Raw genomic sequence first — 18,356 nt, 5'->3', positions numbered from 1 at the left:
CTTCTACTACTACTACTACTACTACTACCAAAGTCTCCTCAGACTGACGTAGCGGAAGACGAACCAGCGGAACTCGTCGTGTGTCGTGTCTCTGCGCAGTCCGGAGCATGAAACCGTTTCCGGGCGACAGGGTACCAGCAGTAAACATGGCGGAGGAACTGCTGGAAACAGTGGAGAGACTTCAGTCCCGGATTCTGGACAATCCAGAACCTCGAAAGGTAAAGATTCATCCGGTTGACACTGGCAGATTTGATGTTTCACACCGACTCTGTCCTGAAATGTGATCAAAGCCGAAAAATATCAGAAATCCGCGAATTCTGCAGCACATCGAGAGTCGCAATGGTTTTTAAATGCTGCGTTCATGGACAGGGTCTGGCTCCGGCCTCCGAAACTCCTCAAAACACAGGAGCTGTCAGCAGGTTTCTGCTGGGATGGTCACCCTGAAGCAATTAATTTACATAAGAATGCTTTGAAACTGAATTCACTTATTTGTCATACAGGATTTACGTTTGGCATCCAATGTGATGATAAATACCAGTTATAGGTCTGTAGTTAGATTAATATTAGCCATAATAGTCTTTATTATATGGCCTTAACTACCTAAAAATATCGGAGTGACAAATTTGACACTATTAAGTGATAATGACAGTAATTTCCAGTAACATTCATTGTTTTGTTAGGTAATTACTTTAATATTAAATGTTAAAATATTAATGTTTTTAAATGATAAATGGTTAACAGATTTAGAAATTGTAAAGCCATGAAACGTCCAGCCATATTTTTAGAAAACAGAATCATAATTCTAAATTAACAAAGATAGAATCAATATAAGTGTGAGTAAACTGTTAATTAAAATTCAAATTATGGACATTGGGATAATTGAGAAATATGTGGTAGTCATAATAACAAGGTGGACTAATATAATATGGATGGCAATAGGATTAAAACATATACATTTAAATTATTTAGCTAATTTTCTTATTGAAGATTTGAGAAAAAATTTGTCTACACAGTATAATCTACAGTTAAGATCATTTATAAATCTGTCAGTTTAATTTATTCCCCCGTTTTCATGTACTACACGGGCTAATTTATTTTATATGTAGAACACATTTTACTTTTTGTAAACGTCTTAAGCCATCCCTCATTTTTTACATAATGTCAGAAAAACAAGAAATATGTGCAGTGATGCATCCAAAGCTTAAATGGAAATAAAGTATTAACATAAGCAAAAGAATATATATAAGCTAAACAGAGTTTGTACAATCCTAAGAAGCTTGAATCAAATATTTGGTATGACTGTTATTATTTTACCCAGTCTGAACCATTTTCAACAACCTATCTTTCTTTATGTGAGTTATATTCATATTTTAAGCCTGAAATGTTAGAATCCATGACTAGACAAACCATTTATACTCAAGCTATAAACATTTCCGACAGTCTGTGAAAGCATCGTGTGAGACGTCATTATTAGTAGGCTTTAACTTGTTAAAACCAGTCTGTTTAACTCGTTTGTTGCCGCAAACTAAATCATGTCAGCTTGTAACAATGACTGCAAGCAGATTTTTAACCATTCATCTAAATAATAGTTATAAAAATGACACACGGCTCGTTTATAAGACGAAGTGGGGTTCAGCGTAGCCGTTAGCCGTCAAGCTAACTGAGTCCAGAAAGAAGTGACAGATCAGCGGCTGCAGGCCTGTAATGTTACACCGCGGCTGGTTAACTGAAACTGGACCACAGCTGTGCAGTAAAACCCGCTTTGCTGTTTTAATTGCTGAAAACTTTTAAGCGTGCAGGTTAAGGTAAACAAGGTCTGGGCTCGCCTTTGTTTACGGCTAATGTGGAACAAAGCGGAGATGCGAGAGGGGGAGGTTTCATAGCCAGAAGCGGCTCACACAGAATACTTTTCTATTAAAAACATTCAAGTATTGGAGATCTGATGTTTTACTACAGTTCTGCCACGTCAGGCCTCCACAACACCGACCCCCCAGACTGAAAGACCGAGTTTAAAAGCTCCTTTTTGCAGTTTCCATTAGAGACAGTTGTAAATGAATGAATGAATCTCAGTCATCTGAAAGATTTGTTTTCAGTAATAACAAGTCCAGTCAGTCAGGAAACCCGAGCTGTAACACTGCCTTTTGTCCTAATCTTTTTAGTAATATTATCATTGGAACAGTGCTGGTTAAACCTCATATAGTCATTTAGATCTGCTAATTTTACTGACATAAAAAATAGCTAAATATGCTCTTGAGCAGCATATTGCATCATATCTTGAATTTTATTTGAAATTACGTAGTTCACATGGCTCTTTCAGTTTATATTACATAACTTATCTAAAAATTTTATATAGAAAAACATAGAATCCAGCCATATATATATTCTGTTTTCATATTAATGCCTCCTTTTTCCAGCACTGCAAATCATTCAGTATTAACTCAATTTAGATTAACATTACTAATATCATATTTATAATGACGTAGAACCACTCTGTGCACAGAGTTAAATAAATAAATAAATGAAGCTGCAGTAACTGTGTTTATTACATTGCATTAATTTAGCATATACTTTTTCTAAAGATGGTGAGGCAGAATACAAATGGTTTATTACCGTTTACAACAGGCTTTTAGCTCAGAAGGTTTGAGTATCTTTACTCAGAAAATCATAACTGAGATGTAGAACTCAACTTCAGCCTGTAAAATATAAATATTGATCTGTAAATCCATATATACAGTTAATAAACATGCTCAGGTATTTATTAGTCATGATCACAGTGATCCCAAATGAGATGATCATTATTTATGATGTATACACTCGATGGCCACTTTTTGAGCTCCACCATACTAGTACAAGGTCGGACCCCCTTTTTCCTCCAGATTTGCTTTAATTCTTGGTGTGATAGATGAAGCAGGTGGTGGAAACCTTCCTCAGAGGTTTTCTCCATATTGACATGACAGCATCACACAGTTGCTGCAGGTTTGTCGGCTGCGTCCATGATGAGAATCTCCCGTTCCACCACATCCCAAAGCTGCTCTACTGGACTGAGATCTGGTGGCTGTGGAGGCCGTTGGAGTCCAGTGAACTCATCGTCATGTTCTAGAAAGCAGGTGGAGATGATCTGAGCTTTGTGACATGGTGCATTATCCTGCTGGAAGTAGCATCAGAAGATGCTCCACTGTGGTCATAAAGGGATGGACATGGTCAGCAACAACACTCAGGTAGGCTGTGCTGGTTAAACCAGGCCACGTTGGTACTAAGGGACCCAAAGTGGGCCAAGAAAACCTCCCCCCACCATTACACCAGCAGCAGCCTGAAGCGTTGATCCAAGGCAGGATGGATCCATGTTTTCATGATGTTTCCAGCAGATTCTGAGCCGAGCATCTGAATGTGGAGCTGAAATGGAGACTCATCAGACCAGCAACGTTTCTCCATCTTCTATTGTCCAGTGTTGGTGAGTGTGTGTGAATTGTAGCCTCAGTTTCCTGTTCTTAGCTGGCAGGAGGCACCCGGTGTGTCTTCTGCTGCTGTAGTCCATCTGCTTCAAAGCTGGACGTGTTGTGTGTTCAGAGATGCTGTTCTGCAGATCTTGGTAGGAACCAGTGCTTATTGGACTTCCTGTTGTCTTTCTATCATCTCCAACCAGTCCGTCCATTCTCCTCTGACCTCTGACATCAACCAGACATCCTGGTCCAGACAACTGCTGCTCACTGGATGTTTTCTCTTCTTCAGAACATTCTCTGGAAACCCTGGAGATGGTTGTGTGTGAAAATCCCAGTAAATACTCAGACCAACAACCATGCCATGTTAAAAGTTACTTAAATCCCCTTTCTTCCTCATTCTGATGCTCAGTTTGAACTTCAGCAAGTCGTCTTCATCATGTCTACATGACTACATGCTGCCTTGTGATTGGCTGATTAGATATTTACATTAACAAGCAGTTAATCAGGATAAACCTGATAAAGTGGCCGGTGAGTGTGTTGTATCTGTAGTGGTTTTACTTCATTATAAGTACTGACTCAGCTCACTTGAAACCTTGACTGAAGAAGTGCCAAAAGAAGAACGTGTTGGTTACTTGATGCTACCCGTTATGGAAAAGCTGTGCTGTAACATGAAATGAGGAAAAAATTAAAGAAAAAACACATTTTTTTCCCACAAGTTTTGAGTGTTTTCAGGTGTAGTTCTGTCTCGCTGGTTTTCTCTGGCAACCCAAACGTGCGCTCCATTTTGTTAAGCTATTTACTTACAATGGATCCTGAGTTAGTCACTATATTGTTTCAGATGAAGCGGTTTTAGTTTTTATTTGCATCCAACTCACTTTTTCATCAGCTGAGGCCGAAATCTTTGTTGTTCTTCCTGACCTCTGTGCGGTATCCATAGATCCCATAATTTTACTACATTTTTTATTATTATTTTTTATTTTATTATACTTTAGTAATCCCAAGCTGGGAAATTCTTTCTCTGCATTTAACCCATCCTAGTTGTTAGGAGCAGTGGGCTGCCAGATTCCAGCGCCCAGGGAGCAGTTGGGGGTTAAGGGCCTTGCTCAGGGGCCCACAGTGGTTTTCCTTAGTTGGCAGCCCGGGGACTTGAACCCAGGTTCTCCAGACCCAGATCCTGATTTATACAGTTCACCTACCTTTTCCCACAGATGTTTTGACAGCTCTTTTGCTTTCCACATGGCTCAGCTGCCAGTGAAGTCTCTGCATCCCTGGATGAAATGTGCAGAGGTCTCACAAAGGCGATAAAACTCACGGACTATTTAAACACAGACACTGTGTCCAGTCAGAAATGCATGAAGACAAATCAACTCATTATCACCGCACATGTATGATACATGATTTGTAACCCAGTTTGTGTAAAACAATAATATTGAGTCAGTTTTCTGTCCGCAGAAATGTCGGATAAAACCAGGCTGTGTCATCTTGATTATGCTCAGGATAAAGATGCTTTCTTGCCAGATGGATCTGATTTCTTGCGTCACAGAAGATAAATTTTTAACATCACAGAAAGACTTTTATTTTAAAAAATGCAAACAAAAAGCACTGACATTACAAAAGACAACATTGACTCTTTAATGATCTTTCGGTGTGAAATTAAGCTCCTTATTTAGTGAAGGATGGCTGGAGTCTCGCTCTGTGAAACTGTAAAAACTGATGTGTAATCTTGACCTTAAATTAATGTTGAAACGCGTTTTTTTTTTAGCTTTGTACAACACCCAAGAATACGGAACTAAAAAACAGAAGAAGATTCTGTTTCCTCGCTCTGAAAGGCCAAAGGAAGGAAATAGATTCTTTGCTTTTTCTTCTTGCGGGTCAGTATGATCTCTCCAGGAGAACAGATGGTCCATTGTTACCTGAGTGTTAACACGGGAACACCTGCCGGATTTTCTCATCATGACTGCTAACGGGGACCTGATGAGAGTCCAGCGGAGAACAGAACAGCTTCTTTCTGAAGGGAATTACAAACTGTTTCCTGTCACTTCGGATGGTTTTAGGCAGTAAAATTATTTATGAATCCAGCCTTGGTGGATTCCTTCATGTCACAAGATTATAGTAGCCGATCTTCATCATGTCATGATGATGATGATGATATTGGGTTTTGATATTTGAATGGTTTAATGCAGGTTCTTCAGCACTATGTTCTTTCAATTTAAGAAAACTAATAAATTTTGTATTAATTTGTAATTTATTTTTATTATTATGCATATAATTTATTATCATGTTATAAGCTTTTCATGAGTTTTATTCATATTTCGTATTGCCCTTTCAATAACAACATTAATGCACGCAGTACAGTCGCGAGATTTTATTTTAGGGGGCAAAAAAGTATCGGTATCAACATTATCACTATTGATATCGGTGAAAAAGTGCCATAAACTAATGGTGTCATATCTATCACCCATCCCTAGTTACCACTCACTACTATTGGGTTGGAGGTGCATTTAATTACAGATGAAAATCGGATTAGAGTTCACATTTCCTTTTCAGGATAGAAAATATTTAAAAAAAGTACTAGTATATAGTTTTTTTAGCTGTTTTAAGTGATCTATATAACTAGTGGTTAGATTTTTATATGAACAGAAAAGATTAAAACTAACAGTAAGATTAGTATTAGAGTTTTAACTTCTCACCTCTGAGGGACAGTGAACGCAGCATCATCTAATATTAAACAGAGGTAGAAATACAGACAACAAATCTGAATTTCTCTTTATCGGATCCAGGAGGCACAAAATAATAACGTTAAACATTGAAATATATGTTCTCCTGCACAGAAAAGGAATTTTATTTCTTTTTAATAATATGATTGCTTTAAAGGTTGAGGAGGATGCTGGCAGACGTTGAGTTTATCTACATCCTCTGCAACACAGGCCTGCTTAAAAGCTAACTGATGTGGGTCAAGTTGGTTTTGAGTGTGTTTATAAGTTATTTAAGGAGAGTTTTTTAAATAAGATTTTATAGTTACTGAAGTGGGGACCTCTGGTTTGTGTATATTAATTGGGCAAAAATGAAAGGTTATGTAAATATGTGATCAGGGCCATTTGAGTGATTTTAGTTATTGTTATTTAAACACACACCCACATTTATATTGTAATAAATTGCCTTATCTAACCACTATCCCTAAATAAAGATTGTTTTCATTAATTTTTAGCAAGTAGAGAAGTGTGAATCCTGCTCAAACTGTTGATTCTGTTTATTTTCCAGCTGATGAAGACCCTTAAAAGGCTCGGGGAGCTGCCCATGACTGTGGACATATTGGTGGTAAGTACTGCAGGTCGACTGGGATATCTGTTGGTGAAAAGGGAGAACTCAGAGGAAGTAATGCTGCAGTGAGAAATTGTTCAGGCTGCAGAGGATCAGGTGACCTCAAAGACTCTTTTGAGTGAGGCATTTAACCCATGACTGCAGCGCTCCAGGGTAGAGCATTATTGTAAAATTGAGAGAACCTGTTGTGCTGATTAGCATTTACCATCAGAGCCTGAACTTGTTTGTCACCATCAAACCACTCCACTGAACTGTAGTAGTTGTAAAACATGAACATGTGCTGTCTGAATGTCAGACTCTTGTCATGTGATAATCTGTCGCTGTAGATCTTGTTAGATATGTCAGTAAGTGTTGCGTTTTTATCATCCCAAGGAAACCGGAGTGGGGAAGTCTGTGAACTCTTTCAGGAAACACGAAGTAGCTGGAGAGCTGGCAAAAAGCCTGGTAGCCAAATGGAAAAAACTGGTTCCTCAGTCTGCAGACAGGTATCTTCTGCACACCTGTACCTCCATATGCAAACAGTAGCAGTGACTCAGTGTTGATACATCTGTTTAAAATGTGCACAGTTTAGACTGATCCAAACCACTGCTGTGGTCATATCTTCATCTGGGTTAGGAGGTGATAAATAGGCTTTTGCTTAATTAATTAACTACATTTTTTTATATTTTTACAAATAAAAATCCCATAAAATACAGCTTCATTTTCCAAAAAAGGTAAATAAAAATAGAATGCAATGATTTATATATCTCATAACCCCATGTTTTTATTGCTAATAGAACAAAAACAACATATTAGATGTTGAAACTGAGACATTTTACAATTTCATGGAAAATATCTCATTTTGAATCTGATGGCAGCAACACATCTGTAAAAAGTTGGAACAGGGCAACAAAATGCTGAAACAGGGACTGAATACCAGCCAATGTCCAAAGAAAAACTTTGAAAGCTGGAGAACTATTGATTAAAATCACTTTAAAAGATTACGGCTGGGAAGAGAAAAAAAAAAGAAGTGAGGGGCGTCAGTAGTGTCATTATAAGCTGTTTTATGGGATGAGCTGTATCCATGGCAGCTAAACTTACTGCATCTCTGTCCTCCTTAGACCCAACAGTCACACCAAAGAGGCTTCCTACTCACGTCCACAGTCTTTAGGCCACGAGTTAGGCGGCGCAGGACACCACAGACGCCATCGAGAACCCTCGCCGGAGGAAGAGCCCTCCTACATGGAGGAGGAAGAGGAGGAGGAGGAGAGAGGCTATCACACCAACTACTCACCCTCACCTCCTCAACAAGACCAGTATAGTCCTCCACAGCGAGGGGGCTATCAGTCAGACGAATACGAAAGCCCAGAGCATGAGCCTGAACCCAGCCCTCCTCCTCCTCCTCCTCCTCCTCGCAAAGAGGTCCGCCACACCAAACAAAGCAAAGAACCAAGCAAGAACCATCACCATGGCGACCGAAACAGGGACCGAGACGAAGATCAGCGGCAACACCTTACTCAGATCAATAGTGATAGAGGAGGAGAGGGAAAGAAACGGAGTGGAGACCGAGAAAGACAAAAGAGTCCAGTTCAGAAGTCCACCAAGCACAGCAGGAAGTCCACCCCACACGACAGCAAGAGGGAAGAGAAGAAGAAGAAGGGAGGAGATGAAGGTGAGCGTGATCTTCAGCCACCAAAGTTAACATCTGGCTGAATAAATTTCTTAATCTGCAGTTTCTTCTTTTTTGTATGAACTAAAAAGGAGAACCGTGTCAGTCGTTTAACTGTTTGATAAGTGCAAAGCTTTCAGAGCAGCTCAGTTTTATCAGCTTACATAATGAAACTCAAACTGAAACAGACGCAACATCCTGTTCCAGATAATCGCAGCGCTGCCTTCGTTCGCTGACAGGGAGTCTCCGCTGACACTCATCAGCGTTTTGGTACAAAACCCAACAAGCAAAGTGTGTGTTAGAAATAAAACTGATTCTTGTTTGTTAAAGTTCTGGTCTGTAACAGTTAAAAAAGTTAGATCATCATAAGCATGTTTTTATTAGAACAAACGTTGACATCCTATTTCAGAACATAAATCTTAATTCTTCTTTATCATGTTTACATTTTCTTCGGACAATAATAACCTTCAGTGTTTTCTAGTGAATGGTTGAGATAACAGTTAATAAAACAGAAAGGTTTGCTCTACCAGAGAGTAGAGCAGGCAGTTATAGGTTAAAGCAAGTAAAGATAAAGCCTGTAAAGTCTGATTTTTATCTGATTTCCGCAGATTAAAAAACAGACTTCCTGTCTGTGTTTCTAAATAATATCTTCTCTGCCTGGTTGGTAAAGATGAATGCTTCAACAAAGACTAAATTTATCTCAAAATGTCAAGATAATATTGCCATAGTTCAACCAAGTATGACAACTATCAGCCAAACTTGTCAACCTTTGAAAAGATAAACTCCTGAAAGCATCTTTCATCATTTCTTACAGTCAGAATGTTTTTACAAAGCTGTCAAGCATCTTTCAATCAGCATGAAAGTTGGCTCGGTGCAACTGAAATGAAGCCAGCAATGTTTTTTATTCCATGACTGACTTTTGATTAACTAAGTCAATATGACCCTCTCAATAAAAAATATGTCCACCCTGTTATTTATTTTTAGTACCTTAAAGTATGCAAATTATATAAAAAAAAACAACAGATCACCCTCCTTGCCCCTCTACCAAGTCGCCCCACCATGTCGTTACGGTAGCCCTGAAGGTTGCCCGAGTTTCCATCACGTCCAGAAAGGACCAACCTGACATTCACTGTATAGTGCAGGGGTGTCCAGAGTCAGTCCTGCAGGTCTTGGATGTCTCCGGCTGCAGCACACATCAGATTCGAGTCAGCATGATTAGGAAGAACTTGACAACAAGCTGTTGAGGAACGCCATTTAATTTTAATCAGGTGTTTTGGAGCAAAGAAACATCTAAAACCTGCAGCGGTGCAGCCGTGGAGGACCAGAGTTGGACACCCCTGGTAATGTGGGACTCGATTGGATGCGGGTTCAGCTTGAGTCACTAGAGGTCACCGATGCTCCGGCTCAGTGTTGTGTGGATTCTTTCACCCACTCAAAGCTGTTAAACATTTCTGCCATAAGTCATTTTCCAATAAATCTTCACATCATCCATCGCTAATCTCTGTGTTTCCAGGGCGACCACGAGCACCAAAGGACTCTCCATCTAAGGAGGAGGAAGATGACTTTGAAGCGCCGACCATGTCCTTCGAGTCCTTCCTCACATACGATGCCCCAATCAAAAAGAAGAAGAAGCCCGTCCCGTCTTCATCGTCGCACAGCCGACCGTCTCACTCTTCCTCCGCCTCCTCCACATCATCTTCTCGTCACACCCGCACCCCTCCTCCTGTCTCCTCCTCCTCTTCTTCCTCCTCCTCCTCCAAAACCAGCAAGGCGAACGGCGCTCAGAGCAGCAAGAGGCCTCATTCAGGCTCCAGTTCATCATCAGCTGCTCTGACACCAGAGAAACGCAGGAGGGTGAGAACCAGCAAACACATTTAAAATGTTTTACCTTTACTCAGACTGGCCTGTAGAGCTAACGTTAGTGCTTTCATACTACTTATATGACGGATGTTTGGAGAATGTTTAAGTTTATTTTCATGCTCGCAGGTTCCAGTAAAACGTCTGATTTTATGTTTTTGATTAATGACTTTTGACAACTGTCCACTTTATCAGGTCCACCTTGTAGTACGGGGTTGGACCCATTTTTCCTTCAGAACTGCCTTAAAGGGACATTGTGTAAGAATTACTTCCCTCCAACGTTGGAATCATGTATCACAGTGGTTTCAAACCTGGGGTCCAGGACCCCCTGACAGGGTCCCCTAAAGAGCACAGGGAGTCCCCGGGGCTATGAACATTTAGAGCAGTTGTGATCAATGTCCACACATTGTCCCTATTTTAAGAAAAAAAGTAAGTGTATATGTTGTTAATTTAACTTTGGCTCTATGGAAGATCAGGACTCAGCCAGAATACATTATTTATGGTGAGAATCTCATTTTTGGAAGCATAAAACCAAGAATGGTTTCAGCACAGAGTGGGGCAGGGGGTCCATTGCTTTTTGGTATTTGCATGAAGGGGGTCCTTGAGGTAAATAGGTTGGGAACCCCTGATGTATCACATTATGCATTATAGCATCTGACTTTCTCAAGTAGCCGCTGTATCTCAAAAAGCTTCAATAACACAGATGAAAGCATGTGATCCCATAGTTCATGGAGTGTTCGCTCAGGTGAAGAGCTTCGTGATTTCATAAAAAAAATGCAAACTGCATCTCATCAAACCGTCAGATATGGTTCCTCTGTGTTCAGAAGAAAGAATGGTTCTCACAGGGGGAACTGACCTGGACTGGGAAACTAACCTCGGCCCAGCACCGGCTTTTTGTCCCAGTAAATCCCGCTTATAAAGCTTTCCCACCTGCTTTTAGTCTGGCTTTGCTGTGACTGAAAGCCAGTGTGACTATAAAAGCGACTGACACCATGTAAACGTACACTTCTGTACCAACAAGGCCGGTGTGTTTTAGCAGGATCTACTGTTATGCTGTTATGCTATGAGCAACACTGTCTAACAAAACCAGTGAAATTAAAGTTAGCTTTGGGCTCATTTACGCAGCATCGTTGACTTAATTGTCAAGGAGAAAGCTGCAACTTCAGCATCCCTTTTAAAATCTTTCTCCCTCTTTAGCTCCTTCCACCTGGAGAAGCTAGCTTGATGTTGAACCTCTTTTTAGCCAGGGTAGCAACCCGCTCTCGTTCATCTTTGCTTGCTTCTCATTGTGCGTTGGCTCGCAGGGAAAATGCAGAGTTGGTGCTGTTTGTCCCTTGGCGGCAGCTGTAGTTTCAAGATGGCAGACCGCCATGGTGCTGCCCTACCAGCTTACCCGTTAAATGTATAAACAAATCTAAAATTCTTCGCTTAAGAGAATGTGTCAGATCATTAGCGGAGGTCATAATACACCAATAATAACACATGCAGACATAGATTTGGCCAGTAAACAACAGAAAGTGTTACACAATGTCCCTTTAATTCTTGGTGTTAAATATCCTTCAGGGTGATTATTGGACGTTGTCTTTCTATCATCTCCAGCCAGTCTGACCATTCTGCTCTGACCTCTGACATCAACCAGACATTCTGGTCCAGACAACTGCTGCTCGCTGGATGTTTTCTCTTCTTCAGAACATTCTCTGTAAACCCTGGAGATGGTTGTGTGTAAAAATCCCTGTAAATACTCAGACCAACAACCATGCCACGTTCAAGGTCACTTAAATCCTCTCTCTTCCTCATTCTGATGCTCAGTTTGAACCTCCTCTTCACTACGTCTACATGAGTAAATACATGCATAAAAGAATAATTATAGGCGATATGCAGATGAACATTTTTGGTCTCGTCCTTTCTAATATAAAGCTCCATGCAGCTTTGTATATTTTATATTCTCGTTATTGCACTGTTTCTCCTTCTAAGCCTTCCTTTCAGTTGTTGATCTAAGTGTATTGTTGTGTGCAGGTTGTTGAAGCTCTTCCAACTCTCCCTGAAATCCCTCTGCCAGCGATTCAACCCAACTACAGACCTCTGCCTTCCCCACCTCTGTCCCCTCAGAGACGCAAAGGTAAAAACCTTCACCTCCATATCAAAACTCATCTGAGTTCAGTCTTTCCACAAGTCTGCCAAACATTAAAGCTCTGGTTATCTGACGTTAGGCTGATCTTTTCTAACGACACAGCTGGAAACTGAGAGCAGCTCAGAAGCTCCTCTTTCTCCTTTAATTGAATTGGTTCCTTATTGTAAAAGAAAAAAATTGGAAAAAAATATTTTATCTTTGGTGTTGACATTGTAATTTCCTTTAGCATTTTTCTTCACTGTGCAGCTGCAAACTTTAAAAGTTTCCTTTATCCTCAGCCTCCACTTAAAGTTTCAGGTTTAACATGTACTCAGAAGCGAGCGAACTAACCCAGCTGTAATCTGTGTGTCAGCACCCAGCATCCTCTGGGTCAGGCTGAATGACTCTCACTCTTTTGCTGTCAATTTTAGTCCCTGTCAACAACGACGAGGAGGACGCAGGCTTCACAGGGAAGCGCTTCAACTCAAAAATGGTCGTCTACTCTGGATCGAAAACCTCCTACTTACCCAAGATGATGACTCTGTATGACCAGTGCATCCGCGTGCTGCAGAACAACATAGACTGTAAGTGACTGCAGTTACCGATCCTACCTGCAGGTGGCAGCAAAGCATAAATAGAGGCCTGTAGATCTTAAATACCATAGAAACAGCCTAAAAAAATAAACCCAAGATGTTAAACTGTTGGAGGCCTCCTTCATTGACCTCTATCATCATAGAGCCAATAGCAACACAAAATAACGCTCAGGAAGTACTACTGCTCTGAGTTCTGGTTCTTTCATACTGGGCCTACAGCACTGAACAACGGATCTCATTTAAGACTTTCTATGTCAGTCATCTCAGGTTTAATCTTTACCAAAGCTTGTAGAATCTTTAGATTTAAGGGTTCATTTGTGGGAATAACTCTTCCTGTTTGTAAATACAACAATCTTTCTCAGAAAATGTAAAAATGGATAAAAAAAAAAAAGCAGAAATTGTGTAAACAAAGCAGAGAGTCAGAGAAATGATTGTTTCACAGCTTCCAGTGAAGACCAGAGTCGGCCGGCTGGGTCCCCACTCAACACCAGCACCTGAACAAACCGAAATAGCATCTAAACTGTTGGCCAGGACGTTTAATCTCTGCCTGAGTAGGGAGGTAGCAGAATAAGTGTGATACAATAAGGGAAAACATAAGAGAGAGGGCTGGTTTTTGGTGATGTCAAGCAGTGGTGGTCTCTCTTAAGTCACAATCATCAGCTAGTCTTCAGTTTCTTCACTCAGTTGTTGTGAAAGTGTTGCTTGTTTAGAGAAATGAAGATGACTTCCCACAATGCCGACTGTTCTCCGCTCTTTCAGCCATCGCTGAGGTGGGAGGAGTGCCATTTGAGATCCTGCTGCCGGTCCTGGAGAGATGCACTCCAGAGCAGCTGTACCGCATCGAGCAGAGCAACCAGGTTTGTCTCGAACTTTAAACTTAGAATTGGCATCGAACTCATCCTGTGTAACATTTTGTTTCTTCTTTCTTTTCCTCGTTCAGTGTTTCACAGAGGATTCAGACAAGCTGTGGATGTGTCACTGTCAGCGTGACTTCAAGCGGGAGTCTCCTCAGGAGTACGAGTCCTGGAGGGAAATGTACCTGAGGCTGCACGATGAGCGTGAGGAGCGGCTGAGGATGCTCACCCAGAACATCACCTCTGCACACGCCAACAAACCCAAAGGCAGGAGAAACTTTTTTTTGGCTTCAGTCAGCTCTATAGGCCGAGGTGAAGATTGACGGGAGCTACGGTGGCTCAGTGCTGGTGTCTCTCTGAGTGTGAGTGTTTTTTTCCCTGGCAGGGCGGCAGGTTAAGATGGCGTATGTACATTCTGTGGCCAAGCCACCCCGCGATGTTCGCCGCCGACAGGAAAAGTTCGGCACCACCAGCGGTTTGTCCACAGCCGCCTCCACCACAGCTGCTGCTCCCATCCGGTGAGCACACACTGAATATCTCTTTTATATATATATATATATACACACACACACACACACACACACAAAGGGGAAGGAGAATAGAGGCTGAGCCCAGATCCATGGCGCGCCATACCCAGGTCCACCCACAGGTTCATGTGATCCCACCCCACCTACTTACCCATGATCTTGCACACTCCCGCTCATCCTAACACATGCATGCACACACACATACCGTCCACAGCATAAACACATACACACAACATACAAATGTCCCTGTCTCAAACCCCTAGCACCTACTGATGTGGTCTACTAAGAGATTCCTAAACTGCTGAATACACAGATTATTTTTGTTTTTCCAGTTCACAAGGATAGTTTTCTTTGCGATGCATAATGCTGTGCGTATCATGTGTGCAGAGTTAATTACCACATTAATGTCATCCAAGTCACCTAGTAGACACAGTGTGGGGATTGTAGGAATATTACATTTAAACCATGTTGACATGTCCACACATACTTGAAGCCAGAACCTGCGGACAGGTGTGCAGGACCACAAGGCATGGAGGTAGTTGTCAGGTGTGTTTTCATTGCAGTGTGTGCAGATGTTTGATTGTGACAGACCCATCCTGAACATCCTTTGTCCTGTATAATGAGTTCTATGCAGAATTTTGAATTGTATTAGTTGCATATTTGAATTCTTAGTCAATTTTAAAGGTGTTTAAACATATTTGTGACCATTTATCGTTATTAAAGTTACTGGATAAGTCACCCTCCCATTTTGAAGTTGGATGACAGATTGAGTCTTCTAGTTTGGATAATAGTCTATATGTTTTTGATAATAGCTTTGGGGCATTGAGATTCATGAATTCTGCCACCCTAATAGGTAGCTGTAAGTTTAACTGATTAATGGTATATTTTTTACATATAATAGATTTAAGCTGGTGATATTCTAAAAATGTTTTGCTACTGATTCCATATTGTGAAGTGAGAATATTTTCTATTATATGTTCTAACTCTTTTATTCCTTTATTTTTCCATTGAGTGAAATTTATCAGCTTTTTGTTTTGCAGGATGTCAGGGTTGTTCCAGAGGGGTGTAAACTTACATGGAAAAAGTGAGGATTTGGTTATTTTTAGAAAATCCCACCAAGCCACTAAGGAGGAACTGATATTGATGCTTTTAAAACACTTATGTGTTTTGATGGTTGAGCTGATGAATGGCAGGTCAGAGATAAACACATCCTCACACAATGCTTGCTCTACATCTAACCATGTTTCATCCAGACTGCTAGGTTTAAGCCATTTGGAGATATACTGCAGCTTGTTAGCTAAGAAAACATGATTAAAGTCGGATAGCTCCAATCCGCCTCTATCTTTAGTCTGTTGTAAAGTTTTTAGACTGATACGTGATGGCTTATTTTTCCATAAAAAATTAGATATATGTGAGTCCAGTTACTTAAACCAGCGGGAGGATGGTTTAGTGGGTATCATTGAAAACAGGTAGTTTACTTTAGATAGAACCATCATTTTAACTGTGGCAACCCTCCCCATCAGTGATATGGTTAAGCGCCTCCACCGGATCTACAAAACCATAAAACATTTAATAATTTAATAACTGGGAGTGAAAAATACAGTATTTCACATGATCAGAGTAACTTTTTAAGAGGTAGAAGTAATTTTAAAAGTATATACGTGTACATTTCCTCGTGTGTAGTAATCCTGACCACCTGAACTAACTCAGCTCCTCATACAAACTGAAAGAAGATCTATGAAATAAGAAAGATAGAAAAGATAGAACAATATATCTCCCTTTTTTATTTTTTTCATATACCTCCTGGAGTGTCTCAAAATACTTCAGGGGGTACGTGTATCCCCATTTGAGGGGCCTAGATATGCTAGAAATCCAATAGTTTCTGTTTTTTCTGTAGTTAGTATGAAAACTTTTCAGACAGCAGCTGTTTTATTGGTTTTCCACTTTTTGGCTAGTGGTCATTGTCTAGATACATGCTTGTGATGTCAGCAGACATGTGCCTTTAATTAGTTTATGCTTTTGTGTGATATAAAGATGACTGTCTTAATATCCGTGAAAAACACAGAAAACATGTTAGAATTGGGGAAAAGCTGCAGCTGTGCAGAAGGAAGCTGGAGTTGCAGTGAACATCTTGTGTCTGGTACTTTGTGGATGACGGTTAGACGCTAGCTAGTCACAACAACCTTAAGGCTACATTACAAGATGATTTTTAAGAATTAAATTTGCTCAATTTGCCTGTTCATTCCCTTACTATGTCTCTGTATACATGTAAGAGTTTTTTTCTCTCTTTCTGTCTCCATCAGAGTAAGACCAGCTATGACTGACGACTCTGCTGAGTCGAGCCAGTCCTCTTTCTCCCAGCTCAACCCCGCCGCCGGCTCATCTCGCTCCTCAGCACCAGGAGGAGGAGGAGGTCACGCTGCCCGAGACAAGCCACAAGTAAAAAGTAAGTCTGTGGTCTCAACCCACAACTTTAATCTAAGTTTTTTAAACATCTGTTAGTTTCAAGTCTAACAAACTTCTTCCTCTGTCCTGCAGAAATCGCCCCCATGATGGCCAAAACTATCAAAGCGTTCAAGAACAGATTCTCCCGCCGGTAGTGTGAAAGAGACTGAATGTATTTGATCAATTCCAGCTGTTTTTAATATAATTTCAGCAACATTTTACCAGAGACCCTCTTTCCCTGCAAACACACACACACACACACAAACCATAGATATCGCATGAACGTTACAGTATTGCTGAGAATATCAATTCTCTTTCTCTGTTTGTGATCAGTTTTAGGGGTTTTTAAATTTTTAAATCCCACACAATGATCAGAAAAGTGTTTAGAGAAGTTGCCAACTTCCCACAGGACACAAACACACAGTCTGTTACCTTTAATTGTTTTCAAGGTGACATCTTTAAAGAAATAGCTGCAATGATTTGGGGGGATTTACGTCCTTGGAGTTGGATCAGACCAGATCTCCAGCGGCAGCTAACAAAGACTAGAAACAAGGGGAAAAGTTAGCCTGGATCTGGAGTCTCCTATTTAAACATCAAAAGATTTTATAATCAATATATCAAACTGTCAGTTTGTAGATTTGAACACAAACAATTTCTTGACCAGAAACTCTGTGGCTGGAACCTGAACCAAAAGGCGAGCCATCTGATTACTACAGTCATGCAACAGCGCCCCCGTCTGGTCACACGGTTGTCATTTTTTACCTTTCTGTGTCTCACCTCTGTAAGCAAATAAGCAGAACTCCCAAACTGGTCAAACTTTGGCTTTTTAAGGGACAGATTTTAAGTTAAGGAGCTCTCACTTTTTATTTTCCTTTCTGACCAAAAACACTACGTTGGAAATTCTTTTGTTTCGTCTCTTCATGGCACGATTCTCACCTCTCTGCACCTGAGCTGCTTTTTAAAGAAACAAAAACAAACGCATTTAATCATGTTTGACCTGCTGCATTTTTTAATGTGTGGGGCTGAAAGGAAATCAAAAACACACATTTTAGTTTTTTTTACCCTCCTGTGGCTTCAGATCAGCTTTTCCTGCTTTTAAATGTGTACAACCTTTTTTTTCTTGTCGTTTTTATCTGCTTCACTGTGACAAACTGCTTGAGAGAGGGATGACGAGGCGATAGGAAGAACCGTAAAAAAGGAAGTTAATTCAGTCTGCGGTCATGAGATGTATTTATTTTCAACAATGGGACCTGGTACCCCCAACATGGGCCCGAACAGACGTAGATTAAAAAATTGTAATTTTATTAGATTTTAATAAATGTTATATGGTCATTTTTATTAAAATTGACTTTTGCCCTTAAACATTGTCTGTGTGGGAGTGTTTTTCTGCTGTTTGAATAATATTTGACTTGTTTTGAATGCAGGAGGAGTCAGTGCATCATTGTTTTAGGGCTCCATCTGCCCTGGAGCCCTTAATGAGGAAGGAGGTGTAAATAATGTAATTTATCCTCGTGTTGCATCCTTTCATTAGTGGCTGTTATTCTTTTCACTGGGGTCTATC

The 18,356-nt window shown here is 40.5% G+C and overlaps 1 protein-coding gene across 1 annotated transcript; it reads left to right on the top strand.

Moving 5' to 3' along the window:
* The first annotated feature begins 103 nt into the window (after positions 1-103).
* Positions 104-18,157, top strand: eloa (elongin A). The gene is made up of 12 exons (XM_042012042.1): positions 104-218; positions 6,702-6,758; positions 7,134-7,246; positions 7,862-8,412; positions 9,923-10,263; positions 12,283-12,385; positions 12,808-12,960; positions 13,729-13,826; positions 13,910-14,090; positions 14,209-14,341; positions 16,654-16,796; positions 16,889-18,157. The coding sequence occupies exons 1-12, from the start codon at positions 108-110 to the stop codon at positions 16,948-16,950; spliced, it is 2,046 nt and encodes a 681-aa protein (XP_041867976.1). The 5' UTR covers positions 104-107; the 3' UTR covers positions 16,951-18,157.
* The last annotated feature ends 199 nt before the right edge of the window (positions 18,158-18,356 follow it).

This window comes from Melanotaenia boesemani, chromosome 17 (assembly GCF_017639745.1).
Source record: "Melanotaenia boesemani isolate fMelBoe1 chromosome 17, fMelBoe1.pri, whole genome shotgun sequence".
Classification (NCBI taxonomy): Eukaryota; Metazoa; Chordata; class Actinopteri; order Atheriniformes; family Melanotaeniidae; genus Melanotaenia; species Melanotaenia boesemani.
The sequence above is the reverse complement of the archived record's forward strand: the minus strand, read 5'-3'. Positions and strand labels throughout refer to the sequence as shown.

Coding starts and splice junctions, on each gene's coding strand:
- eloa (XM_042012042.1), top strand. CDS start 108: ATGAAACCGTTTCCGGGCGACAGGGTACCAGCAGTAAACATGGCGGAG. Junction 14,342..16,653: donor ACAGCTGCTGCTCCCATCCG/GTGAGCACACAC, acceptor TGTCTCCATCAG/AGTAAGACCAGCTATGACTG. Junction 16,797..16,888: donor AGACAAGCCACAAGTAAAAA/GTAAGTCTGTGG, acceptor TCTGTCCTGCAG/AAATCGCCCCCATGATGGCC.